General features: G+C 41.8%; 1 protein-coding gene and 1 non-coding gene across 2 annotated transcripts in view; both read left to right on the top strand.

Annotated features, from left to right (window-relative positions):
* Positions 1 to 27,909, top strand: part of INTS7 (integrator complex subunit 7) — a 68,863-nt gene that overhangs the window by 21,558 nt on the left and 19,396 nt on the right. Inside the window, exons 8-13 of the mRNA XM_058669160.1 lie at positions 9,227 to 9,344; positions 13,573 to 13,707; positions 14,403 to 14,500; positions 16,935 to 17,174; positions 19,524 to 19,661; positions 20,619 to 20,825. Of these exons, the coding sequence (XP_058525143.1) occupies positions 9,227 to 9,344; positions 13,573 to 13,707; positions 14,403 to 14,500; positions 16,935 to 17,174; positions 19,524 to 19,661; positions 20,619 to 20,825 (936 nt within the window). The remainder of the gene's footprint in view (positions 1 to 9,226; positions 9,345 to 13,572; positions 13,708 to 14,402; positions 14,501 to 16,934; positions 17,175 to 19,523; positions 19,662 to 20,618; positions 20,826 to 27,909) is intronic.
* LOC118759174 (small nucleolar RNA SNORA70) lies at positions 25,820 to 25,951 on the top strand. The gene has a single exon (XR_004996019.2). It is a non-coding gene; the product is annotated as a small nucleolar RNA SNORA70 (small nucleolar RNA).

The raw sequence follows: 27,909 nt of genomic DNA, 5'->3' as shown, positions 1-27,909 counted from the left end.
CCTTCAGGACCCTCCACACACCCCACCATCCAGAAGCTCTCCGAGACCTGTCCTTTCGGGTTTTTAGGGAGGCGACTTTACCTCAGTGTGAATGCTGATAGACTGAGTGGGGAAACCCGGCAGGGCCTGTGTGCCCAAACCCTTTAGCCATCTTTGCTCATGGGAGGGCACCAGAACCCCTCAGGAAGGAGGCAAATCTTTTTTTTTTTTTTTTTAAAGATTTATTCATTTTATTACAGCCAGATATACACAGAGGAGGAGAGACAGAGAGGAAGATCTTCCGTCCGATGATTCACTCCCCAAGTGAGCCGCAATGGCCGGTGCTGCGCCGATCCGAAGCCGGGAACCAGGAACCTCTTCCAGGTCTCCCACGCGGGTGCAGGGTCCCAATGCATTGGGCCATCCTCCACTGCTTTCCCAGGCCACAAGCGGGGAGCTGAATGGGAAGTAGAGCTGACGGGATTAGAACCAGCGCCCATATGGGATCCCAGGGCGTTCAAGGCGAGGACTTTAGCCGCTAGGCCACGCCGCCGGGCCCAGGAGGTGAGTCTTAAGACCCCCTGAGAGGTAAGGGATGTAAACATAAGTCAAACCTTCACTTTCTGAACTTGTATTGTGGCATCTTTTATGCCATTTCTTTAGTAAAAGGCGAAAAATTTATATGATCTAAAGAGAAAGCAGAGTATTATGCCATTTCTTAGGATAAATTTTACTTTTTTATTTCTCAAAATAGAATCCTGTTTTTTTTTTTATCACCATTAGCAATAACATACCATTTTCTAAACAATGCAATTAAAAGTGAAATTGAAGATTATTGAATTTTGACTCTTTTTCTCATGGGTTTTATTTTTTTCTCTTAGTACATTGTATCTTTAGTGTAGCAAACATCTCTCAGTTGTGGATTCTGAACCATGCTGAGATCTTTAATTGTTTTGCTGTTAGTTTGCAGTTAATGAAAGGTAACTCAGTAGTCACAGATCTCCCAAGAGGTAAGAGCAGTTGTTGGTATTTGTACTTATTTAATGAATAAGCAATTAGAGTTAACGGATTTAATATGCCTAAGAGAGCTTGTTAAGGGAACTTAATTAAGAATTTGATTAAGAGAGCTTCTGTCCTCTAATCTGTTGTCTAGTCCTTTTTTACTCAACAGTCCTCTTTCCAAAATGAAGCTGTGCCTAACTGCTTGAGTCATTTTAGGGAATTAGTGTGCGGTCATTTAGAAAGCTCATGATTGTTGTTGTTGTGAGATAGATCATGCATTAGAAAGGTATGTTAATAGTGTATGTGACTGCTGAAACAATTATTTAAAATAAAACCACGTAACCACCATGTGGCTAAAAGTAGAACACAGCAGATTTGTAGAACCCTGCCTCCTCTAGCACAACTCTCCTAATCAGGACTTTATGCCTACCCAGGGGAAGCCAGTCATTTGTGCGCTCTTCTGTGTACTCTATCTGTGTCTGTCTCCCTGAATAAATACTATTTGTTCTGCTTTTGCTTTTCTAACATCATACTGACGAGACTCATCAATGTAGCTGTTTTTTTTCCCGCTTAATTGCTATGCGGGACCTTCAGAATATTCGTGGAAGATGCCTGTTATATAAAAACTATACATTATTATTATTTTTTTTTTGGTACTGGGTGTTTGGCACAGTGGTTAGCACGGTGATTGTCCCATCTCACAGTAGCTGTGTTGGTGTCGCAGCTCTGCCTCCTGGTCCCAGCTTCCTGCCCATTGACGTGCTCGGAGGCAACGTTGATTCTAGTCGCATTCCTGCCAGTCACGTGGGACACCTGCTTGAGTTCGGGGCTCCCACCGAACCTGTTGTGGGTTTCTGGGGAGTGAAATTGTGCATGGAGCTTTTGTGTTCTCTCTCAAATGACTAAAGAGAAGTTGAAATTCTTTTGCTGTAAAGTAAGCCTATCTTTTTCATCCTGTTTTATGTGAACTTTGTGAAAATCACTTACACTTAGTATTCCATTGTGTAGTGGTGCTCCGTGACTTAGTGTTTTTACTCTTAGTGGGTTCTTTTCAGCCTGGGGCTGCTGGGCACAGTGCTGTTTGAAATCTGGCCTTTGTTTCCTGGTATATATTTACAGGAGTTCCTTTAGAATGTAGTCTTGGCAGTGAAGGTTCTAATGTAGAGAAGTGTGTTTTCAGCTTTTTCAGATAAAGTCAAACTGCTTAGCGAAGTGATAATGCTAGTTTATATTCCTACTGTGTCACAGAATGCCTGTCGATCCATCCTCGCCAACACACAGAATTAGCAGGTTTTCAATTCACCTATTTCAGAAGTTGTAGTTTTTTGGTTGTACTTCCTTTATTATTACATAAATGGAACAGTCTTAAATATATCTATTTATCACTTGGATCTCCTTTTTTTATACCATAGCTATTCAAATCTCATGCCTATTTTTCTGTTGGTTTGTAGTTATTCTTTGTATTTGGGGTGTTCATGATTATTGGTCCTAGGCAGTTCTACATAAATTTTATAATCAGCTGGTCAAATGAACCAAAAAAAAAAGTTGACAATTTGAGATTGCATTGAATATAATATCAGTTTGTAAGAAATTGATCTTGGGGCCAGTGCAGTGATAAAGCAGGCTAATAATCCTCTGCCTGCTGGCACTGTTACCCATATGGGTGCTGGTGTGTGTCCTGGTCCTGGCTTCTCCTCTTCAGGTCTAGCTCCCTTCCTGTAGCCTAGAAAAGCAGCCGGTGATGGCCTGGTTTCTGGGCCCTGCACTCGCATGGGAGACATAGAGTAAGCTCATGGCTCCTAGCTTTATCTTCCCAGATTAGCTCAGCTCAGTTATCTCATTTTGTGTTTTCTGTTTCCCTGTTATTATGTCCCTTTTGGGATGGAATTGCTGCTTTCTGGACTGCTTTTTTTTATGTTTTAGCATTCTCATTCCTTGGAATAGAAGTTTACAGCCTTTTTGTGTTACTCTGCTACCATAGCGATGTACATTTTAAATCCTCACCTCAAAATTTCCTTCAACCCCTCTGAACTCAGTACTTCCCCTAACTCCTCACAGCCACTGTGCTGATTTCTGTAATTATTGCCTTTCCAGAAAATATGTAGAGAATCATGTGGTTGTATTTAAGGGGTGTGCAGTCTTTTGGGTGTTGTCTTCCCTTAGTCTAATGCTTTTGAAATTCAGGCATATTGTTGCATATGGCAGTAGTTCATTCCTTTTTATGGCTGAGCGTTTTTCTAGTTTATATGGACGTCTGAATTCTTTCGAGTCTTTTTGATTACTGCAAAGAAAACTGCCATCATAGGTGTTTTTGTATGCCATCCTGGGTGGAATTGACGGGTCGAATGGAAAGTGTATGTTGAACTTTGAAAGAAGCCACCTCAGTCCATTTTGTGATGCTATAACAGAATCCCACAGACAAATTTATGAACAATAGACATTTCTGTTTTTTGTGATTCTGGAGGTTAGAAACAGAGACCAAGAGTCTGATATCTGTGCTAGGCCTTCTTTTGCATCATCCTGTGGTGGAAAGTCAAAGTGAGAGAAAGAAGTAGAAGGGGGCTGAACTCCTTCTTTCTTAAGGAATCCATTGCTAAGATGATGATATTAATACTTTCATGAGCATAGAGACCTCATGGCCTAATCGCCTCGTGGAGATCCTGCCTCCTGGCCAGATGTTTGGCCCCTAGTTAAGATTTTACTCAGGACTGCTGTGTCCCCTAGCACAGTGCATGCGCCCTGGTCCTGGGCCTGCTTCCCATCGGCTCCTGTGGCTGAGCTCCCAGGAGGCAGCAGGTGATGGCTCAGGTACTTGGGTCCCTGCCACCCAAGTGGGAGACTCAGATTGAATCTGTACTATTCTGATGCTAGGGTCTTACTTAGAGAACATATTGCATTGATTTATGGAACTTCTGGTGTGAATATTTCTGTTCCAGATGTTCTGGAAGACATCATTTTATTTTTGACATTACCTTTCCTGGGAGTTTGTCCTTTACCTGAGAGTAGAGTTGGCTTTATAATCTTATTTTTGTTTGTAGTTATTACAAAGTTTGGAGATATTTTATCCCTCACAGAATACTTTTTTTTCTTTTTTACTTCAAAATTATAAACTGGTTTTTTTTTTACCACATTTCTGGAACACATCCCTGGTGACCAGTCACATTCCAAGATGGAGGAGATGTCTCTATTCAGGGACTGACCTGGAAAATGGCAAATCAGGCAAGGTCTCTAATTGAGCAACGAATTAAGCCAAATAGACAACGATAATGGCCCTGACAGTAAGAAGGAGGTCTCATTTGAAGAAATACTGTTCATTTTGGTAGATAGAACAATCATCTTGTTAAGAATTGTTTTGTAATAGGTGATGTTTTTGAAACAGAAACTTGCACTAGATGTCATCATTGAAATGTGATTGACGTGCCGTCTCAGGGAAGTTTTGTGATTTGCTCCGTTAAGTGTATTAGGTGGATCAGTGAGCCCATAAATCACATTATATATATAAGAGCGTTTTAAGTTCCCAATAATGACAGAAACCACAATAGCATTGTAATTATTTTTTTTATATGAGAAGCACGATAAGAGAGGAGAGAGAGAGAGCAAGCTGGCTCTCTTCCTCGGGTTTGCTCCCTGAATGGCTGAAGTGGCTGGGGATGCTGAACCTGGAAGCCAGGGATGCAGTCTAGGTCCTCCATGTGAGTAGCAGGAATGTGAATTGTCACCTCTGTCTCCTGGGGTCTGCACTGGCAAGAACTGAAGTTTGGAGATGGGAATCAAAGCCAGGCAGTTTGGGTCCTGCACTGTGGCTCTGCAGGCTAATTCTCTGCCTGCCAGCACCAGCATCGCATAGTGATGTTGTTTCACATCCCAAATGCTCCATTTCTGATCTGGCTCATTGCTTATGGCCTGGAAAGGCAGTGGAGGATGGCTGAGATCCTTGAGACCCTGTGCACACATCGGAGACCTGAGGAGGCTCCTGCTCCTGGCTTCAGATTGACTTCAGATTGTGACCTCCTGGGGAGTAAACCAGTGGACGGAAGATTTTTTTATCTGTCTCTCCTTCTCTCTCTATAAATCTGCTTCCAACTAAAATAAAATTTAAAAATCTTTAAAAACAAAGCAGGAAGTTTCATGCAGAATACTGGCATTTGTTGGGCTAAATGTCCACCTAAACATTCTACGTATTTTTTTTATCAAAGTACTTTTCAGTATTGTGTTCAGTTGTTCAAATGGTCATGTTCTTGCTTGTTTGAAATTACTATTATCATTATCTTAAAATGTCTCACTTCTTGAGAAGCTATATATCTTTAATAATTTATAAAGGCTCTTCAGAACATTTTTGGGAATCATATATTATGAAATAATTTATATGTATTTCAAGAATTTATTGCACCAAAATAAATTTGTTTTAATATCATTTTTCTACAAACTTTCTTTTTTTAAAAAAAAGGCTTTATTTTTTTTTTTTTGGAAAATCAGATAAACAGAGAGGAGGAGAGAGAGAGAGAGGAAGGTGTTTCAGCTGTTGATTCACTTTGCCCCAGGTGACCACAATGGCTGGAGCTGAGCTGATCCAAAGCCAGAAGGCAGAGGCTTCTCTGGGTCTCCCATGTGGGTACAGGGTCCCAAGGCTTTGGGTCATCCTTGACTGCTTTTCCAGACCTCAAGCAGGGAGCTAGATGGGAAGCAGGGCTACTGGGATTAGAACCAGCGCACATATGGGATCCCAGTGTGTGCAGGGCAAAGACTAGCCGCTAGGCCACCGCGCCAGGCCTACCCCCCTACTGTTGTTTGTTTGAAAGGCAGAGGTAGAGGGAGGAGAGAGAAAAAAGAGCGCTTGCTGATTGATTCCCCCAGATGCCCAAAGTGGACAGGACTGAGCCAAATCAGGAGCCAGAAACTCTGGGTCGCCCATGTAGGTGGCTAGGGCCCAAGTTCTTGCACCTCCTTGCTCTGCTTTCCCTGGGCTGGAGTGGAAGCAGGGCAGCCAGGACTCAAACCATGAGGCTGATAGGGGATCTCTGCCATCACAGGCAGTCACGGTTCATCTGCTTCACAACACTGCTCCCCCCACGCTTGCTGTCTGTTTGGTTATCACTGTCCTTTTCAGTAAGACACTGAGCACACCACCTGAATGCTAACTCCAGAGACTTTTCCTGCCTTCATCACTCATGGGGGTGTAGAGATCTAAGCATCCGGGTCATCTGCTGCCTTTTCGGGTGCATTGTCAGGGAGCTGGGTGAGAAGTGGGACAGTTGGGACTAGACCCAGCAGGCACATGGAATGCCAGTGCTACATGTGGCTGCCTAACTCATTATGTCCCAGTGCCTGTCACAGGATGGAACTTTTAAAGTTGAACTGCTTCTGATAATGTGGCATAGTCCTCACTGTTTCACTTGGCCTCCATCCATCCGTTTTGAACACATTCCCTCTGAGGCCACAAATACACACTTTGTTTTCTAGCCTGATTACCAGAGTTCTTGTTTGGATTACCTATACTGTCTTACTAAGCATCTTTCAGATCTGTTTCCATTCCTTCCATGGTGGTTTTGTTGACTTGCTGCGCTTTTGGTTGGCTAGGTTTTTCTTTCCACTGGGGGAAAAAATTTATACTCATATAACAAACTACTGGAAGTAAAAGATGTACAGTCAGTGAGATGTCTGTCTTTTCTTCCATCCCTTCCCAGTAGTCTTTCTTTGTGGAGGTGGTCATTGTTGTTGGTTTCTCATGTGTCCTTAAGCTTTTTCATCCATGTGCGAGCATGGATGTGTCCTGTGTATTTCCTATGCAGATTGGGTTGCACTAAGTGTATGTTGTGAACTGTGAGTCCTTTAACAGGGCATCCAGGGGAACAGCTCACATTATCAGGCCTACGCCCTGTATAATCTTGTAGCGGCTTTGTGGACTTCTCTTTACAATCTCAATCCTCAGGTATTGATGAATGTAGACTTGTTGCTTGTACTCGCGCTGTTGATCTTACTATGTTGAATAGTTTGTAATAACCAACTTTCATGAAGATAAATTTCCAGAAAAGAGATTTTTGTGTCCAGAGATATGTATTTTAAAAAAATCTGTTAATACCAGTTTCCCAACAGAGTGGTTGCCACCGTTTTGCCCCTTCTGTCAACAACATGAGGGAGTGCCTATTGTCTGGACTCTCCAACATTTGTTAGTGGCCCTTTATTGATCTTGCATGACATGACTGTGTTTGCCTGTTCTGTTAATTATCTTGTTTGTAGAATGTTTTTATTTATTTGAAAGGCAAAGTTACAGAGAAAAAGAGAGATTATCCCTCACTAATTTACTCCTGAAATGTCTCCAACTGCCAGGGCTGGGCCAGGCCAAGCCAGGAGTTTCATCCCAGTGCTCTGTGTGGATGGCAGGTACTATCTTCTGTTGACTTGCCAGGCCGTTATCACAGAACTAGGTTGGATGCTGAACAGCTGGGACTTGAATTGGTACCCTTACAGGATTCCAGCACTGCAGGCAGTAGCCTAATAATGCCATAGTATCAGTCCCATCAAATTATCCTTTTACTTTCTTGCTTTTCCTTATTGGCTCATCATGCTTCCCTGAGTTTATATTTCTCTGTGTGTGTGTGTGTGTGTGTGTGTGTTTTAAGATCTTTATTTATTTGAAAGACAGAGTACAGAGGAGAGACAGAAATTTACTATCCATTCATTCACTCCCCAGTGGCCACCACAGCCACAGTTGGACCATGGCCAAAGCTAGAAGCCAATGTCTTCTGGGTCTCCTATGTGGGTGATGGGGTTCCGTGTATTTGGGCCGTCTTTGGTTGCTTTCCCAAGCAGATTATCAGGGAGTTGTATTAGAAGCAGAGCAACTGGAGCACAAACCAGCACCCATCTGGGCAATCAGCATTCTAGGTAGTGACTTAATCTACTATGCCACAACACTAACCTCAAGACATAGTTCTGTTTTACCCAGATGGATTGGCCAGTTGTCTTTGTGGTAATATTGAATATAAGAAATGCCACTATCATACATTCAAATTTAATATTGTATGAATCTGTTTGTTTTTTTTTTTTTGTCAGAACTTTTCTGGACTTTTAACATTTTGATTTTTGCAATGTGAGTTTTAGAATTAGATTATTCATACTTCCCCACCCCAGGCTTTATTGATATTTTTATAGAGGTCATATTAAATTTGTTCTTTAACTCTTGGAGATTTTATTTTTTATTTCATTCTTATTTTAAATTTCACTCTTTTCAGAAACCTCATGGAATAATGAGTTGGTTTAATTTTTTTTTTTATTGAGAAGTCAGATACAGAGAGAGAAGGAAAGAAAGAAAGAAAGATCTTCCATCTGCTAGTTCACTCCCTAAGTGGCTGCAACAGCTGGAGCTGAGCTGATGTGAAGCCAGGAGCCAGGAGCCTCTTCTGGGTCTCCCACGCAAGTGCAGGGTCCCAAGGCTTTGGGCTGTCTTCAACTGCTTTTCCAGGCCACAAGCAGGGAGCTGGATGGAAAGTGGAGCCGCCGGGTACAAACTGGTGCCCATATGGGATCCCAGCACATTCAAGACTAGGACTTTAACCACTAAGCTACTGCGCCAGACCTTAGAGTTAGTTTAATTTAAAGTGAGTTACCTTTTTACCTTGCTCATAGTCATGTGGTAGAGGCCTGTGGTGCAGGAGGACGCAGGCAGCTCTGGGCTGTGCGCACATTCATAGCTCACTGCTGGGGAAGAAACACCTCTGTCTTAGTTTTGCTGATACTTGAAACTGCCCTAGGCAAGAGCAGAGTAAATGTCCAGAAATGGAGGAGTGCTTTTTTTTAAAATGAAATGGCTGTCATGTGTCATGGGTAAACAAAGTGTGATGGAGATTTTAGAATAGTTTCACCTCTAGCAGAGAATTGAGAGGATAGCAGGGGAGGTTCCCACACAGTGCAGCCTGCGTTCCCCGTGTCACTGACGCTTTGCATCTGTACAGTAAGCCTGTGGTGTTTGAACCAGTGTGGACACATTGTGGTGCTACACCAACGTTTATCTTTATTCAGCTCCCTGTGGATTGTTCCCAGTGCTGTTTTGCTGTTCAGAATACCACATTAATTTTAGTCATCGTGTCTCTTAGGCCCCACTAAAGACTTTGGCAGTTTGGCTCTTTTTTTATCATGGAAAAAGACTTCATTCTGTAATTTTTCATATAAGCTAGAACAGCGTGACCGAGCTGACGGGTGAGACGTGCGTTGCGACGTGACCTTGTGTGCTCCTTTTGCGTTGCAGGCGCTCTGCGAGTGTGCTCTGCAGACTCCTTACGACAGCCTCAAGCTGGGGATGGTGTCGGTCCTTTCCACCCTCTCGGGGACCATTGCCATCAAACATTACTTCAGCGCCACGCCCGGTAAGGCAGAGGAGGGGGGTGCTGTGTGGGAGATAGGCTGAGTTCTTACTCCACATTTGTGTTCCAAGTTGTTTGCTCTGCAGAGCTTTAAAACCAGGCAGAGTTTCCATGTCCTGCATTATTTGATGGGAATTTATTTGCACATAATTTCTTAAATGATGTGCATGATGATGAAGCCTTGAATCCTTGGTCTTAGCTCAAGGACACTGCTTCTCTACATCTGTCCTTTACTGAATTATATGTGGATAACATCATGTTTCTGAGAATGCCAAAAACAGTTTTCTTTCCAGTGTGCCCTTTGAATTTAAATAAGCTTCAAAAGCCAAGTGGTAGTAAATCTTAAGCCAATTGTCATGTGTGTATTAACTCTCTGAGGAATGATTAAAGCAAAGCTTTACTGCAGCCCAGGAACTTTGCGAGTTGCCTGTTTAAGCTATTCACTACAGAAGACCCTGGGCCTGCGTTAGTGTCTAACGAGAGTGTTTTAACCATTTGCATGCATCATGTTCCCCAATGTCTTAGGTCCACCTAGGTGGAGAAATGAACGTGTCTTGATGCAGCAGAGGCCGTGCCGTCAGAGACAGCCTTCTTCCTAAACCCAGTGTGCTTTTCCTGCTTAAATAAACCCGTCTGTTTCATAGTTCACATCTCACTGAACAAGCTGCAGTGGTCAGTTTTAAACCATATCTTGTGGTTTCTAAGAGCCTTCCGTACAGCTGGGCTCTCAAATGGGGCACGGGAGAGGGAGTTTGTAAGTATTGATGCTGAAGATTACTGAGGTTTGACTCTGTTTAAAGTCACATTCTTAAATGGCTGATCTGGGGCCTAAATCCCTAGGATTTGCCTCAGGATTCTTTTTAGACCAAGCTAACCTGGGTGCATAGTGGCTTTCTTTCCAGAGATAGAAGCAGTTTGCCAGGTTATGATACCCAAGCTGTATTCAGGCTAGATATGCTGATCCTTTCACTGAAGTTGGCTAAAGTATAATTTACATGTGGATTTAAGCAAAAGACTTAAATAATCATTTAGTTATATTCATAAGAAGTAAAAATCATAGATTTTCAAAATTAATTTACATAGTTAATAGTAATTTTAAATTATATACATTTGCTTTTATTAGAAAGACAAGTTTACTGAGAGTAGAAACAGAAGTAACTTCCATCAGCTGGTTCACTCCCCAAATGACTGCAGTGGTTGCAACTGAGCCAGTTCCAAGAAGGGAGCCAGGCTAGGAGCCTCTTCTGGGGTTCATCCTCCTCTGCTTTCCCACATCATACACAGGGAGCTGGATCAGAAGTGGAGCAGCTGGGACTTGAGCTGGTGACCATATGGGATGCTGGTTGCTTGCAGCCTGAGGGTTAGCCAATTGAGCAATCGTGCTGTTCCCAGTAGTAAATATTTAAGTGTATTTCTATTGATTATTTTTCAGTATAAGCAGAAATAATATATAGAATAAGCTTCAAATTACAAATAGCTATTAAACATGCAGGATGTTCAGTATCACACCTGAGAAAAATGCAAAGTAAAGCAACATGCAGTAATTGTATTCCATCACATTGACAGTGATACAGTTGTGTTACAACATGCTGTTGTAGCAAGGAGGTAGATAAACTGCTATTCCGGGTCAGCACATTGGCTCTGCTGGCTAATGGTCCCCCTGCAAGCACCGGATCCCATATGGCTGCCAGTAGATTTCCCAGCTACTCCATTTCTCATTCAGCTTCCTGCTTAAGGCCTGGGAAAGCAGCAGAGAATGGCCAGAAACTTTGGGACCCTGTACCCATTTGGGAGACCTGGAAGAAGCTGTTGGCTCCTGGCTTCATTTCAGCCCAGCTGCAGCTGTTGTGGCCTTTTGGGGCGTGAATCAGCAGATGCAAGATTTTCCTCTCCGTCTCTCCTCTTCTTAGTAAATCTGCCTTTCTAATAAAAATAAATAAATGTTTAAAAAAAAAAATAAACAGCTACTGATTAATTGCTAATGCATATGTGAATTAGTAAACCTCTGTGTAGGCAGTTAGTAAACACTCATCAAATTATAGATGAGCCAGAAATTCCACACCTAGGAATTCATCTTGCTTACATATCTACACATTGAGAAGTAACATTTACACAGAATTATTCATAGCATCAGTCTTTGAAATACCAAATATTGTCTGTTGGTAAGAATACCATAACATAAAGACGTTCATCAATCAAGGACTCATTAAAGAAGTTATAACACTTCAATATGGTAGAAATTGGTCGAAATAAAAGGAATGTATGGCATGAAGCAATATCCATAGTAATGGAATTTAAAAGGAGAAGCAAGGTGCAGACATTATATAAGTAAAAGAAGCATGTTTGCAGCTTTATACTCTTTGAAAAATATACAAAAAAACTACTAACATAGGATGGATCTAGGAGACGTCTCTAAGTTTTAGCCATTTTCTTCTGTTTGTTGTACCTTTCAGACCATTGATTGTAGAAAATATACTGAATTTTAAAAAATTAAAAGTAATTTTATTCCTAAAAAAGGGTTAACATAGGAAATGCTTAAGAAAACTGTATTTTATTTTTTTTTAAAGATTTATTCATTTTATTACAGCCAGATATACAGAGAGGAGGAGAGACAGAGAGGAAGATCTTCCGTCCGATGATTCACTCCCCAAGTGAGCCGCAACGGGCCGATGCGGGCTGATCCGAAGCCAGGAACCTGGAACCTCTTCTGGGTCTCCCACGAGGGTGCAGTGTCCCAATGCATTGGGCCGTCCTCAACTGCTTTCCCAGGCCACAAGCAGGGAGCTGGATGGGAAGTGGAGCTGCCGGGACCAGAACTGGCGCCCATAGGGGATCCCGGAGCTTTCAAGGCGAGGACTTTAGCCGCTAGGCCACGCCGCCGGGCCCAGAAAACTGTATTTTAAAGGCAGATTATTGGCCAGTGTCTATTTCCTGATTGTGTGTGGGTTTTTAAATTGTATTGATAATTGATAATATATAGGAAAAAAGATGCCAGAGAGCTGACATTAAGGTCATGCTTGCTTATGAAATTTGGAATGATTTTTGTTTGCTTTGGGTTTTTTGTTTGTTTCTCTAGATTGAGAAAAAGGGTAAAATACAACAGGTTCCAAAGCATACTTGTAATCTTCGAGATACTGCTTTGTTGTCCATGTCACATGGACAAGGAAAGATCATTATATATTATAGTTTTGGAAAAAAAGAACATACAGTTTCATCTTTCTGATGTTTTACTTGTCTAAAGCATTGAGTCTTGCACCTGGTTTAGTATTTCAATCTAGAAATCATAAGGTAATCAGATGTCCTGTGTGTCCTGGGAGGATCTAGGTTTCTGCTAGTGTGTCCTTCACTGTCAAAAAGTGTGGTCACTGTTCTGAAAGAGAGTTGAAATTGACACAGAATCTTGGCAGAAAGAGCCAAAGGGAAGGAGAAAGAGGTAAAAAGTCCAGCAAGCCATGCTGTTATTCTTCTGAAGAGACATAACTTTCCAGGCAATAACTCATTTGCCGCAGAGTTTCTCTATGATAAAGGAAAGTATTCACAAAGCCAGCCTAATGACAAAGAATTTTTAATGTAAACATTTTAAAGTTGTTAGGGTCACAATATAGAGCTTACACTACCAAGTGCAAGTGTAGTACATAGCTAATGAGTTCTATGACCTTGAAGGCAAAAGATAGTTATAATCTTTGGGCTCTGATTCTTCTGTAAAAATAGGGTGTTAAATCAGATGATCCCTAAATCCTTCCCAGGTCTCAAATTATGAATTCTTATGTAAACCTCCTTGAGCTGTAAAAATATGCCAGCAATATGAGGTGGGAAAAAGCAGGCTTAAAACTTGTTTTCCCTACTCTTCTCCTCTTGAATGTGTGCTTTCATCTGACAGGAAACTTGTAGTAACAATCCTTTTAGTCAGAATTCTTTTGCACTCCTGAGGTGGAGTCTGTAGTTGATTTGTCTTTTGCATTGTTTCATAGTCAGTTTTTATTCATGTTTTCAAGGGAACATCCTACACTGACTCTAGGTCTTGAGCATTAGAAAAATGTTAGTATGTACCTATTGCAAATAACAGGACAAAGAAAAGTAGCAATATAAATTGATGATGGGGTCAAGGTGGAAAATTGTGTTAAAGTTTATTGTTGAGTGATTTCTCATAAAAAAAAATAAGAAAATTTAACCAATAAACTGCTTTTGAACTGTTTGAATTACAATCTACTGCTTTATTCTTCTTGTTTAGGAAATGTAGGTTCTTCGCCCAGGTCCTCTGATTTAGTCAAATTATCCCAGGAGTGCTGTTACCATACCAACAGAGGCATTGCAGCCCATGGAGTCAGAGTCCTGACTAATATAACTGTCTCTTGTCAAGAAAAGGGTAAGTTTGATCAGGACTGATCCTACATGTGAACTCTGGTTTGAGCTGGGTTAGAATTCTCATGTGTTTGGGTTGGGTGGGTTTTTTTGTTTGTTTTGTTTTGTTTTTAATAGAAAGACAGATTTACAGAGAGAAGGAGAGAGAGAGAAAGATCTTCCATCCTCTGGTTCACTCCCCAAGTGACCACAGCAGCCAGAGCTGCCCCAATTTGAAGCCAGAGCCAGGAGCTTCTTCTGGGTCTCCCACAGTGATGCAGGGTCCCAAGGCTTTGGGCCGTCCTCATCTGTTCCCAGGCCACGAGCAGGGAGCTGGAAAGGAAAGTGGAGTAGCTGGGACACAAACTAGTACCCATATGGGATGCTGATGCTTAAAATTGGAGGATTAACTAATTGAGCCATTGCACCAGCCCAAGAGCGGACTTTATTACAGTTTCGTTTCATTTCATAGCTTTGTGACTTTAGACTTGGTCCAGTGTGTATACCTTTAGAATCTTCAGTATGAAGTGGAAGAAATAAAGAACTGTGAAGATAGCCTTTACATTTCAAAAGTAGTCACTTGTGCTTTTCTCAAGGAAGAATAGCTTCATTCATTTGCATACTTAAGATTTTTTTTTCTTCTGTGTACATTTTACCTCGCTCTGCTGACTACCACAGTCTCAGCACAGTGTTTTTGGGTTTTTTTGTTTGTTTTCCTAGATCTTTTGGCGCTGGAACAAGATGCCGTCTTTGGGCTGGAATCCCTTCTGGTTCTGTGTAGTCAAGATGATAGTCCAGGTGCCCAAGCTACCTTAAAGGTGAAAATGTGGTTTATTTTGATAGAGTGATTTGTTTTCATTCCCTAAACGAGGTATTACCATCTTCTATGCAAAGGGTCACATAGTTAATATTTTACGTTTTTCAGGTCTTGCTCTCTATGTAGAAAATACAATGTTCCGTCATTATATAGCAAAGGCAGCCATGGAAAGTGTTTAAAGTGTAGATGGTGACACTTGAGTTCTAAGACAATGTTTATTTGCAAAAAAATAAGCAGGAGCTAAGTTTGACTTACAAACAATACTGAAGTCAACTCCTAACTTAAAACAACCACTCAGTGTTGATCTTGACTTTGAAAACTTGGTTTGTTGACTGACCCAAAAAGTAGACAGAGTAGAATCTTTTTTTTTTTTTTAATGTATCTATTTTTGTTGGAAAGGCAGATTTACAGAAAGAAGGAGAGACAGAGACAAAGATCTTCAGTCCACTGATTCATTCCCCAAGTGACTGCAACAGCCAGAGCTGACCTAATCCGAAGCCAGGAGCTTCTTCCTGGTCTCCCATTCAGGTGCAGGGTCCCAAGGCTTTGGGCCATCCTCAACTGCCCCAGGCCAAAAGCAGGGAGCTGGATGGGAAGTGGAACTTCTGGGATAGGAACCAGTGCCCATGTGGGATCCTGGCATGTGCAAGTTGAGGACTTTAACCACTAGGCTACTGCACCAGGCTGCAGAATAGAATCTTACATTTTGGTCTGTTGTATTATCAGTTCACAGTGTGTTTTAAGTTGAATGTCTCCATATCATGGTCTTGGATAATGTAGAACATAGTTAAATTGACAGGATTCCTGTACTTGTACAAACTATAAACTAAAGTGTAATTGGGAAAGCTTGATGAAATGACTGCAGATTCACAATTTTATGGGTGTTTATTGGTTTCCATAATTCCTAAGCCAACAAAAGAATTACAGAATTTCACCTTCATTTAAATGCAGAAATTATTTTAGAGGTGTTCGATTGTGAAATGAGACTTCTCTCGTTAGATTATAACATGAAATATTAGTTGCAAGGGGACATAATTAGGTAGATGGTGGAGAATGTAGGAGTTTTTTTTGTTTTTGTATCAGGTCGTTTGACTTATTTTAGCAGAAAGAGTGTGATGTGATCATGGTGATTAATAGTAAGCAACTCGTTAGCAGACATTGGTCATCACAAAGTGGCCACAGGGAGAAGACAATATGTGTTTGTCAACTTAATCTGAGGGGATCATCGAGACCCTTGGGATCACCATTTGTTTGGAAGTGTCAAATAGAGAGATTTTCTAGATTGTAGATTTCAGTTGAGAAATCAGAGGAAATTAGGTAAATCCGAGACATATGCATAAACACAAAGGTAATTCATTTAATTTGAGGTTGGCGTAGCCCCAAGTTTATGTTTTATTATCATCTAAAATGTAGTCAATAATAGTAGCGCTTAGTTTTGCATGTGTTTGCCTCATCTTTCCTCGTGCTTTTCATTTACCTTTGTCCTAGATTGAGATATGTGTGGTTAGTGTACAAGGATACCTCAATAATTTTAGAATTAGAAGATAGAATTTAAAAATTGGGGCTGATGTTGTGATATGGTAGGTTAAGACACTGCCTATGATGTCACCATCCCGGGTATGCACCAGCTCCCTAATACTGCACCTGGGAAACCAATGGAGAATGATCTAAGTACTTGGGACATCCTGATGAAGTTTCAGGTTCTTAACTTCAGCACCCCTCCATCTCTGACCATTGCGGCCATTTAACTAGTGGACCAGGAGGTGGAAGATCTCTCTTCTGCCATTCAGCCTTTCAAATAAATAAATGTTTTTAAAAATGATAAGCTTCCATATCTAGGAAGTAGCTCAAGTATTTGGGAGACCAGGTTTGAGTTCCTGGATCCTGGTTTCAGACTGGCCCGGCACAAGCTGTTAGCAGTATTTCAATAGTGAAATCACAGATGGGAGATTTCTCTGTCCTCATTTTTGTGTATCTGTGTTTTTCTGCCTTTCAAAAATTTTTTTATAAAAAGATTTATTTTGGTACAAAAATTTATAGATCCTTGAATAGTATTTTCATAAAATGCATTTTTCATGAGTTTGAAGACCTTTTATATGCATGGATTTTAAAATTCTTGTGCCTAAATAAATTTATCTTTTGCTTCTATTTCTTTTGAAGTTGTGAAAGTATCCTTGCACGGTGCTGACTCGTTATTTAATAGTCTTAGGTTGAGATAATTTGTTAATGGACAATCCTGGTTGTTACAAATGCAACACAGCTCCCAAGTTCTGAATTAAGATTCAATACATCAGATGTTTCTTGCAAAGAAAAATCTTACACCTAAGAAAAACCTTGCCCTTAATTTTTTCCGAAGTTAATATGCACCAAAGTTCTTTACGGCTTCGCCTAACACCTTCACCATGTAACTGGTCTGTTTTCTTTCGGGTTTGCAGATTGCTTTGAACTGTATGGTGAAGTTGGCCAAGGGCAGGCCCCATCTCAGCCAGTCTGTGGTCGAGACACTGTTGACTCAGTTGCACAGTGCTCAGGATGCAGCCCGAATCCTGATGTGCCATTGCCTGGCAGCCATTGCCATGCAGCTGCCGGTGCTGGGTGACGGCATGCTTGGGGACCTCATGGAGCTCTACAAGGTGATCGGACGGTCAGCCACAGATAAGCAGCAAGAACTTCTGGTGAGGAGGCACTTTGTAAACTTCCCATGGTCTAGATAGCATTGCCGTAAGAAACGAACAATACTTTTTAGCTTAAGTTAGGAAAAGAGGGTGTGGGTTTGGCACAGCAGTTAAATCATTTCTTGGGACACCAGCAACTCGCATTGAGGCTTTGGGTACATCCTTGCTCTGCTGCAGAGTCCAGCTTCCTAGCCAACAGGATGGCTTCAGTACTGGGACGCCTACCACCACATGTGGGAGACTGGATGGATAGCCAGGATTCTGACTTCAACCAGACCCAAGCTAGCCGCTGTCGGCAGGGGAGTGAGCCCATGGGTAGGAGCCTGCTCTCCCTGTCTCTCTCTGCCTTCCAGATAGCTTTCTTTAAAAATGCAAAAAAAGCAGGTTGAAGCTGTTGTCTCAGATGAGTGACAACATGAGGGTTTGTTTTGGTTTTGTTTTGTTTATTGTTTCCATTTTTTATTTGATTTAAAGGTTAAATTTATGTTAGATGTAAAGCTGGATCCTTCCTAAATGCTGTAAGAGCACGTTTGCGTAGCCAAAGCAGTCAGTCTGATGTTTATGTTTTATTATGAAGGACAAAACTAAAATTTTTCTTAGACAAAGCAATCTAGTAATGAGCTAAACTTATATCCCTTATCGAAAATCCTAATGATAATAATAACCATAAATGAACCCGAATTCCTCTTTTTGTTACAGGATGTATTGAGCTGTTTGAGGCTCAATGTAGAGTAGACCTTGGGGTGGGGAAAGATGGGTACTTGGAGAGGAGCAGAGCTGGCGATGCAGTCAAATCCTATGCAGAAGAATGCTTTCCAAGGCTGAAAGTGGGCTGTGTTCTAAATGGCCCCAAGTTCCATGAAAGCTGTAAACATGTTATTTCTGATGAAGCAGAAAGAAATGACCCAGGGGCAGGTGTTTGGTGTAACAGTTAAGATACTGCTTGAGGTGGCTGTGTCCAGTATTGGAGTGCCTGATTTTGAGTCCTGCCTCCTCCACTCCCAGTTCCTGCTCATGCACACCCTGAGTGGCACCAGGAAATGGCTTAAGTATTTGGGTTCCTGCTGTGCACATGGGCGACCTAGGTTGTGTTCTGGACTCATGGTTTTGTTCTGACCCAGCTCTGACTGTTGGTGGATATTGGGAAGCAACAGCAGATGGAAGATCTCTGTCTCTCTGCTTTTCTAATAAACATTTTAATCTTTTTTTTTTAAAGAAACAGTGTATTCCAGCCTATTTTATATTCAGTCTTACAGAGGACAGAAAAGGTTACCTTAATGAGCGAATGGCAGCATTTGGTTATCACGGTTGTGTGTGTGTGTATATATATATATAAAATCAGTCTTTTTTATTGAAGTGGCATTTTGAACTAATGTGCTTTCTCCCTTTTTTTGTTAGTGCTATGTCAAGGCATATTTTAGTTAAGAAATATTAAAATAGTAGTAAAAAAAAAATCAAAGGAAAAATGTAGTGAAACTCTTGCGTTCATCCTGTAGCTTAGTAAAAGAATGTTGCTAATACAGGTGAAGCCCTGTGACCCCTCCCTGGTAGCATCTCTCCCTTCTTTGAGAGGTAATTTCATTCTAAGTTGGGGGTTCTTCCTGAATGTTGTAGAAGTTTATTATCTAAATACATGTATCAGTAAGTAGTATGTAGACTTGTTCTACATATTTTTAATTTTATGTGTGTATTATACTATTGGGTAATCTTCTGCATTTCTACCTGTCATGGTAAATGTATCTCTTCCATTTCACTGATTATGTTAGAATTTATTTCGCTTCGGGCCCGGCGGCGTGGTCTAGCGGCTAAAGTCCTCGCCTTGAAAGCTCCGGGATCCCATGTGGGCGCCGGTTCTGATCCCGGCGGCTCCACTTCCCATCCAGCTCCCTGCTTGTGGCCTGGGAAAGCGGTTGAGGACGGCCCAATGCATTGGGACACTGCACCCACGTTGGAGACCCGGAAGAGGTTCCGGGTTCCCGGCATCGGATCGGCGCGCATCGGCCCCGTTGCGGCTCACTTGGGGAGTGAAACATCGGATGGAGGATCTTCCTCTCTGTCTCTCCTCCTCTGTGTATATCTGGCTGTAATAAAATGAATAAATCTTTAAAAAAAAAAAAAAAGAATTTATTTCGCTTCATATATGGACTTCCTCAAAATTTGCCGTTTTAGACAATACTGTGAGTCTAGCGTAAGTTGCTGAATCACCTCAAAATGAGAAACTAAATGAATATCAATAGAAAACATTTTTTATGTTTAAATGAGTTCTAATTTTTCTTCCTTTGGATAGGTTACCTATGACATTAAACTTGCATAATTCCCCTGGCTTGCTTTCCTCTTGTTCCACATTAGGTGAGTTTGGCCACTGTAATCTTTGTAGCCAGTCAGAAAGCTTTGTCTGCCGAGGTAAAGGCAATAATTAAGCAGCAGCTTGAAAGCGTCTCCAATGGCTGGACTGTCTACCGGATTGCCAGACAGGCTTCCCGAATGGTATGTACTACACTTAAAATTCGATGGTGGACTCTATAGATCACATGATTTTAGTCCTGTTCAGATGTGAAAACAAGCAGCACTTTTTAGTCATGGATTTGAAAGATGTTAAGAGAAATGATCTGGCTTTTAACTTTCCTTGTAAGACCATGCTGTATATGTTGCTCATATGTATCAGGGTTCGAAGAAGTTAAGATCCGAGCTCTTTCTAGCTGGAGGTGGTGTTAGCATCGCTTTTGTGTTGCCCTCTGTTGTCAAAACCAAGGCCTCACACCAACTTTCTTGATCAGTACAGCTTATTTTCTTCCTGTTCTCTGCCCCACCTTATGATTATTAAGTGGAATAAAGTTTTAATGTGCTGTACTCTTTTCATAAAGCCCAACAATTTTTATTTAATGTTAGAAGAAGTACAGAGTTGGATTAACACAGAAAATACTGTGGGTCAAGTCAAGGAAACAAATTGCTCTAGGTGATTGAAGCTCATCTTGATCTTACACTGTTTCTTAAATGGGGAGAGGAGTGCTATGGGTTAGACAGTTCTTCACTATACCAAACTGCCCCAGGCCCCCAAGCATTGCAGGGCATTGCGCATCCCTGGCCTGCAAACTTTAAGCAGCATTCGCATTTCCCCAAGGGGTTCCCTCTTGCCCCGCAAAATAATAGTTTCCCCGGAAAGAAATACAGTAAATATGCTGGGTCTTTATTTTGGACTAAAATTGTAGGGTTGAGTTGAAGTGAATTCCATCTGTTTTCTCCTTGAAACTGTTTTAGTAGAGAACTTCGGGCATTGTGTTACATAAAAGCAGCTCAGCATATTTTCTCAGAAAAAAATACTGAGAGTGAGACTCACAGAATTACGTAAGAAGAGGATGAGATTTAGGTTTGGTTTTTAGCTGCTGCATCAACTCTCTCGAATTTAACCTCACCATGTGCCTCCCTTTTTTTTTTTTTTTTTAGGGCAATCACGACATGGCCAGGGAGCTTTATCAGAGCTTGCTGACTCAGGTGGCCTCAGAACACTTCTACTTCTGGCTGAATAGTTTGAAGGAGTTCTCACATGCAGAACAGTGTCTCACCGGCTTGCAAGAGGAGAATTATAGCTCAGCACTTTCTTGCATTGCTGAGTCTTTAAAATTCTACCACAAAGGAATTGCATCCTTAACTGTAAGTCCTCTTCATTCTCCCTTGGTGATAAGACCTGTGCAAAAATTCTCTCCCTTCTCTTTTTTTGATTTGTCTTATTTTAACTGCCTTGCACATTATCTGCTGAAATCAAAGTAATAAATAGTCATGAATATGAAAGCAACCCCTTGGTTCTTCCTTTTACCTCTCCTCTGGTTTTTTATGATGCGTGAAGAGGATTGCACATTCTGTGCAGAAAAAGTAAGTGTGGGGAAATCAGATTCCGCCTCCCCACATCTTAGGAAGATCCCAGCCGGGGTGGGGTCACCATCACACAAAGCCCCTGACCTCGCCTCACTCGGGGCATTTCCTTCTAAGTTAACAGTCAAAGGTGACAGTGCCCCACGTGTTACCCCTCTGTGATATCCTACTCCACATGAACCGCTGGCCAGTGCGCTTGTTGTTTCTGCCAAGAAAGTGAAAGAATTGTTGAGAGGACAGACCTTTTAACATTTTATGCTTCCTTGAAATTAGTTAAATTCTGAAGTAAAAACCCATCATCTAAAAAAATGAGCATTTTATGTATTAATGCAAGAGGATTTTTTCCTTTTAAAAGTAAAGAAGTTGTGTAAACATTACGTGTTACAACTTTAAAACGGTGTATGTTGAGATAGAGTGAAGAAGCTTTTAACACCTGTTTATATGCAGTAATAACATTTAAAGTGGTTTTAATGGACCAAAAACCCTAAAAAATGCTTCAAAGTAGAGCAAAGAATAAACAGGTGTCACAAAAGAGAGATGATATTCACAGTGCTGTGGTACACATATATGTTGAAGTGTGGTTTGTTTGCTTGCCACGATTGATAGCTAAGACAGAGGAACAAACAGGCTCCTCTCCTTTGTAAAGGGTAACTAACATTGTCTACCTTGATTGTTTCTTCTGGATTATTCTGGGGAGAAACTAGCTGCCAATATCAGACTGATAAATAGCTCAGAAAATTAAAAATGCATTATAGGTTGGTTTAGATCAATAAAATAATTTTATTTTCTAGTTTATAGAGTACAAAAACTTATTAATCATTCAGTACAGTAAATAACAACTGGGGAACAGCCACACAAGTGAGCAAGTTAATTTTCTAAAAAGTTCTCTTGACTATCTAATACCTTTCTAATGATGTATGATAGTTATATTTAATGAGGCTTGGAAATAATTAAGGGCTGAATTCTGACACAGGGAGAAAGCACTTGAGTGACAAACAGGAGATTGCCTGCTACTCTATCCTGCTGTTAGCACGTGCCACCTTAGGTAGATCAAAGGGCCTCCAAGTTTATTCTTTTGAGGTGAGGTTTTTGTTTTCTTAATTCAACCGATTTCATGCACTTACCTTATGGAAACACTGTGCTTTGAGAATAGGAATAGAATGATTCTCCGTTTAAGAATAACGTGGAGGGACAGGCTGTAAGACCCTCATGGTCTTTGGAAGCGGCTGATGTGTCTGAGGGTATGGCAATGTTGGGGTGGACCTTTGACAGACGTGGATCCGACAGTAGCTCTGTGCTGCTTTCACTGAGTGGATTGGCTCGTGAGCTTTGACTTTCTGACAGACCTTGGATTGTACAGCCCTGAAGATCATGCCTTTAACCCACGCCAGCCAAACTCAACAAGACAAATTCAGCACTCTGTGCTGTGGGGCCCCTTGAAAAACATCATGCATTTGGTTTCCTGCAGTGATAAGAGTTGACTTGCTTCATAAGAGTAAAAATTGTGCTGTATTAGCATTCAGTGTGAAGCCGATTATTACCAACGTAGTGCCGTGAAGCAGCGCCCGTGCATTTTTTCTGTTTCTGTGGCTCAGAAGTCCAGGCGTGACTCATAGTGTCAGAGAGCTGCCAACAGGTGTGTGCCAGGGTCGTGCTGGCCGAGACACAAGGAGCCTCAGGATTCTCTCCTAAGCTTATATGACTGTTGGCAGAATCGTTTTCTCACACCTACTTGCTTCTTCAAGGCCATCAAAAGAATCCCTCACTTTCTAGACCTTCTTTTACTGCATCCTTTTGGTTAGGTTAGGTTTGCTCAGAATGCTTTCCCTTTTGATTCATTAGAAACGTAAGCTATAGTCACAAAATCACATGACCTTTGCCCTATGCCATTAGTTAAAAATAAGTGACTTCAGAGGGAGGAGATAGTAAAGTGTGGAAATTGGGTTACGAGTCAAAGGAGCAGCTCAGCCTTCTGCCTGCTTACATGGGAATTTATTTTGTATTTTTGTTATAAAATATTGGAAAGGTATAGTATGTGGGTACGTAGGATCTAAAAAAATACAAGAAATATACAAGCCTCCAGTTTAGGGAATGAGACATTGCTGTTGATTTCATGTGCTCTGCCATGTTGGTATCCCATCTCCTGTCCCAGAAACATCACTGCTCTCCTGAGTATTGTGTTTGCCGTTCCTTTGCCTTTCCTTATTATTTTTTTTTTTTTTTTAAGATTTATTTTATTTTTATAGGAAAGTCAGATATACAGAGAGGAGGAGGAGAGAGAGAGTCTTTTGGTTGTTTTCACTCCCCAGGCAGCCTCAGTGGCTGGCTGGAGCTGAGCCATGGTGAAGCGAGAAGCCAGGAGCCTCTTCCAGGTCTCCCATGCAGGTGCAGAGTCCCAAGGCTTTGGGCCATCCTCGACTGCTTTCCGATGCCGCAAGTAGGGAGCTGAATGGGAAGCAGAGCTGCCAGAATTAGAACTGGTGCCCATATGGGATCCCGGTGCAAGCAAGGCAAGGACTTCAGCTGCTAGGCTATCACACCAGGCCCTACCTTTCTTTATTATTTTAACTTGCCTGTTTTATAATTTGGATGTTATTTTATGTTGCTTGTTTTTGAATTTTATGTATTTTTTTACTTGCTTTGATTAACCTATATTCCTATGATTGTCTTATTTTTATTTTTAAAAAAGATTTATATATTTGGAAGTCAGAGTTACAGGGAAGGAAAGAGAGAGAGAGCAAGATCTTTTATCTACTGGTTCACTTTCTAAATGGTTGCAGCAATCAGGTGTATGCCAGAAAGCAGGCACTTCAAACAGTGTCTCACAAGTGGTTGGCAGGTGCCCAAGTACTTGTGTCATCTGCTGCTTTTCCAGACACACTAGTAGGGAACTGGATCAGAAATGGAGCAGCTGGGACTTGAACTGATGCCCATGTGGAATGTCAGTATCACAGCCAGCAGCTTTACTTTCTGTGCCACAATTCCAGCTGCTCATTTTTTTTTTTTTTTTTTTTGAAAGTTGGAGTTACAGAAACAAAGGGAGACACAAATAGAGGTCCTCCATCCTCTGGTCCACTCCCCAAGTGGCTGCAGCTGCCATAGCTGAGCCAGGGTAAAGTCAGCAGCTTCATCCAGGTCTCCCAATTGGATGACAGGGGCCCAGGCATTTGGGCCATCTTCCCCTGCTTTTCCCAGTCCTTAGCAGGGAGCTGGATGGGAAGTGGAACAGCTGGGATACGAACCAGTGCCTGTATGGGATGCCGGTGTCCCAGGTAGCGGCTCTATTACGCATAGCACCGGCTCCAAGATGTACCTGTTCTGTTGCCTAGAACTGTGAGTCAGTTTCCTTTCTATGTGCTCTTGCATCCTAAGAGCTCATCATTTTATTTCCCATTCCAATGTTAAATGTTTTGATTTTGCTGTGTGTTTTGCTGTTGCATTCAGTGCTTATCTAAACATCCTTCCTTGTGTCCTTTGATTCATGTAGGCAGATTTGATATGATAGTGTGTGGAGTCTGTTTTGGCTATCACTCCTTGCGAAGATGTCATGGTATTTTTAGTACACAAAGACCAGGAATGCTGCTAAACATCCTACATTGTCCAGGACCAACTCCCTCAGCAAAGCATTATTCCATTGAAACATCAGTAGCCCTGAGATTGAAGACTCTTCTCTTGGCAGTGGACCTTATTCAGAGTTGTATATCTGCTCCTTCAGTTTGGAAGTGTGTAGGGATATTTCGGCCTAGTACAGTGAAGGAAGTCGAGGAAGTACAGTTGTGCATCTCTTAGTGATAGGTGCACATTTTGTTCTGGAAATTGCATTACACACTTTCATCATCACATGAACATCTCAGGGTATATTTATACAAACTAAAATGGTTGTCCGAGTGATAACCAATGGGACCCCCTTGGTTATTGATGGAAACACCATTTCGGAAATGTCATTATATACCCTGTGACTGTGTGGCTGTTGGCTATAATGGTCAGCTTCTAAAGATGCTGAACCCTGAGAATTGCTGAGCATTCCTTCCCCTGTTGGGAGATGCTTCTCTAAGATACATAGCCTTGTGAAACTGCATGAATTAATGTACATATTTTAACTAGCTAATATCAGGATATTTTCTTGAGTGGCTTTACAAATTTGTAATTCTCCCAACAGCATAATAGAACTTCTGTTGCTTTGCATTTTTCCACCTGGTCTGGAGTTTACAATTGACCATTTCTGGATTCCAGATACTTAAGCGTTGTTTCATGTTTATCCATTTGTGTTTGTGTTTTGCTTTGGTTTTTTGGGCTTTTTTAGGGTTGATAAAATTTTTGCTGGGGATTTTTCTTCTAAGAGTGTTTGTGTTTTATTACTGATTTATATGAGTTCTTTGTATGTTCTGAATGCTAATATTTTGTAGGATAAATGAGATGCAAATTCTAATATGTGGCTTTTTCTACATTTTAAAAATGTTTTATGAAAGCTGTTTTTAATTGTAAACTACTGTAAGTGTTAAGGTTTCTGGACAGTATAAATGGGAGATGTTGTTGACTACATCATCCAGAGCTTTAAATTTTTTCTCTGTGCTCTAAAGTTTTATTTGTGCATTAAATATGCTTGAGGGGCTCGGCAGCGTGACCTGGTGGCTGAGGTCCTCGCCTTGATCCCATATGGCCACTGGTTCTAATCCCGGCGGCTCCACTTCCTCTCTGTCTCTCCTCCTCTCAGTATATCTGACTTTGTGACAAAAATAAAATAAATCTTTAAAAAAAAAATATGCTTGAGAACCCTGCAGCTAATTAAGCCTACCAGATCCCTTATGTCATGGGCACCTGGTGTGCAATGGCTGCAAACAGCATTCTTGGTAGTGTATGCAACCTGTTCCTTGTATGGGTTGCTCTAAGGGACCTCAGAGACAGTCCTTCAAAGTGGCTGATCCTGCTTCTGACCTCATGCTGTTCCTCATCTAGACTGCACACAGGTATGCGGGGTGCTTTTGGAAAGCCCCAGGGCACAGTCGCCAGGATTCACATTGACCAAATCATCATATCCATCCGCACCAAGCTGCAGAACAAGGAACATGTGATTGAGGTCCAATGCAGGGCCAAGTTCAAGTTCCCTGGTCACCAGAAGATCCACATCTCCAAGAAGTGGTGTTTTACTAAGTTCAATGTGGACGAATTTGAAGACATGGTGGCTGAGAAGCAGCTTGTCATTGATGGCTGTAGGGTCAAATACATCCCCAACCGTGGTCCCTTGGACAAGTGGCAAGCTCTCCCCTCGTTAGGCCTCTGCTCTTCTGCACTGCTAAATCTGACCAAAATAAGTCTTGATTGTTGACTTGAAAAAAAATATGTGCTTGGGAAGTGTCAAAGCTGGGAGCCAGGAATTCAATCCAGGTTCCCTATGCAGTTGACAGGGCCCTGACTGTGAGAACCATCATTGGTTGCCTCCCAAGTTTGGCATTAGCAACAGTGTTAGAATTGGGAGTGGAGCCAGGACTTGAGCCAAAATATGTCAATAAGGGATCTCAGGGGTTTACCAGCAGGTCCCCGTAACCATCGAGGGGATGATGCGACGGTGTTCCTCAGCCAGAACCACTGAAGGCAGTCTGGTTGAGCATGTCCATTTATTGTAAAGCAAGCGCAATGTTATATAGCCCAAGAAAAGGGGACGGTAGAACGGTCTGTCTTAACAGTCCTCTCACCCAGGAACAGTACTGTAATTGACTAGAGGCATATCTATTTCTCTGGACCCTCCAGTCATACTTCAGGTCACGTACACCACATATGGCTGGCAGGTAACGTGGGACCACACTGACTGCTCAGTTGCTTATCAAGGAAGTCCCAGCACAGCTTGTCCAGGACAGAGGAGGCAGGCTGTGGCCCACTGCTCTCACCTGTATGGCAATTAATCGGGTCAGGTTGAGGTCTGTGTGCCAAGACCATTGCCAGGGGTCTCCCCCAGGGGCACTGTGACCCATGTCCTTATGAACTCCCACATAGGCCAAGCAGGCAGGGATCCAGGAGCGATATGCCACAAAGGGATGCAGGGGTCCCAGTTGCAAGTGTCTTAACTGCTGACCAGACACCCACCCCTTTCTCTGTTTTGCAAAGGCATTTACTTAGATCAGAATGGATCCCTCATCCTGCAAGACTGAACTGCTTCAGAAGCTAGGCATCAGTCCTGGTGAGGGCCCAGGTAGCCTGGAGTTTTTAAATGTCTAGGCTGTAGCCCTTTGGGATGATAAGCGAAAGCCTGAAGTGCTTTCCATGGCTCTTCCTCTGGCCCTTGGAGACGTAAGCAGCTGCTCAGCTTCTGAGCCGGACAGCAGTGGTTTTCAAACTAACATACATCTCAAGACAGCAGATGTAACCAAAGGCTGGTCTTACTTCTTTGGATATCCCTTCTCTCTCATCTTGTCTCCCATACATCCTCACTGCTTTAGTATGTTTCAAAGAGATGTTTTTTTAACACTTTGTTCTGATTTCCTAGTTGTTAGCAGGGGAGCTGATTTAATCTAATTCACATGGTCTTCATCTTGACTTCTCCTTTTTAGAAGCTGAACGTAAGCTCAGTTAAGTCTCTCTCAGGAGACAAACGCAGTGTGCTTCCACTTCTGTAATAGAACTAAAGGAGACAGGCTCATAGAAACAGAAAGTAGAATGGTGGTTGCCAGGGTGAAGTGGGGTGGGGAGTTATTTAATGAGTGTAGAGTTTCAGTTCTACGGGCTGAAAGTACTTTAGAGGTGTCTTTTATAGCGCTGTGAGTCTGTGTAACACTGCTAAGTCTGCTTATGAGGAAGGTGTTCTGTGGGTAAATACAGATAGATTGTAAATGACCTTCTAGGTTGATTTCTTCACATGGGTTTCTTTAGC

This window comes from Ochotona princeps, chromosome 10, assembly GCF_030435755.1.
Source record: "Ochotona princeps isolate mOchPri1 chromosome 10, mOchPri1.hap1, whole genome shotgun sequence".
In the NCBI taxonomy this organism is placed as follows: Eukaryota; Metazoa; Chordata; class Mammalia; order Lagomorpha; family Ochotonidae; genus Ochotona; species Ochotona princeps.
Note: the sequence above shows the minus strand (reverse complement) of the source record. Positions and strands in the feature narration are given on the sequence as shown.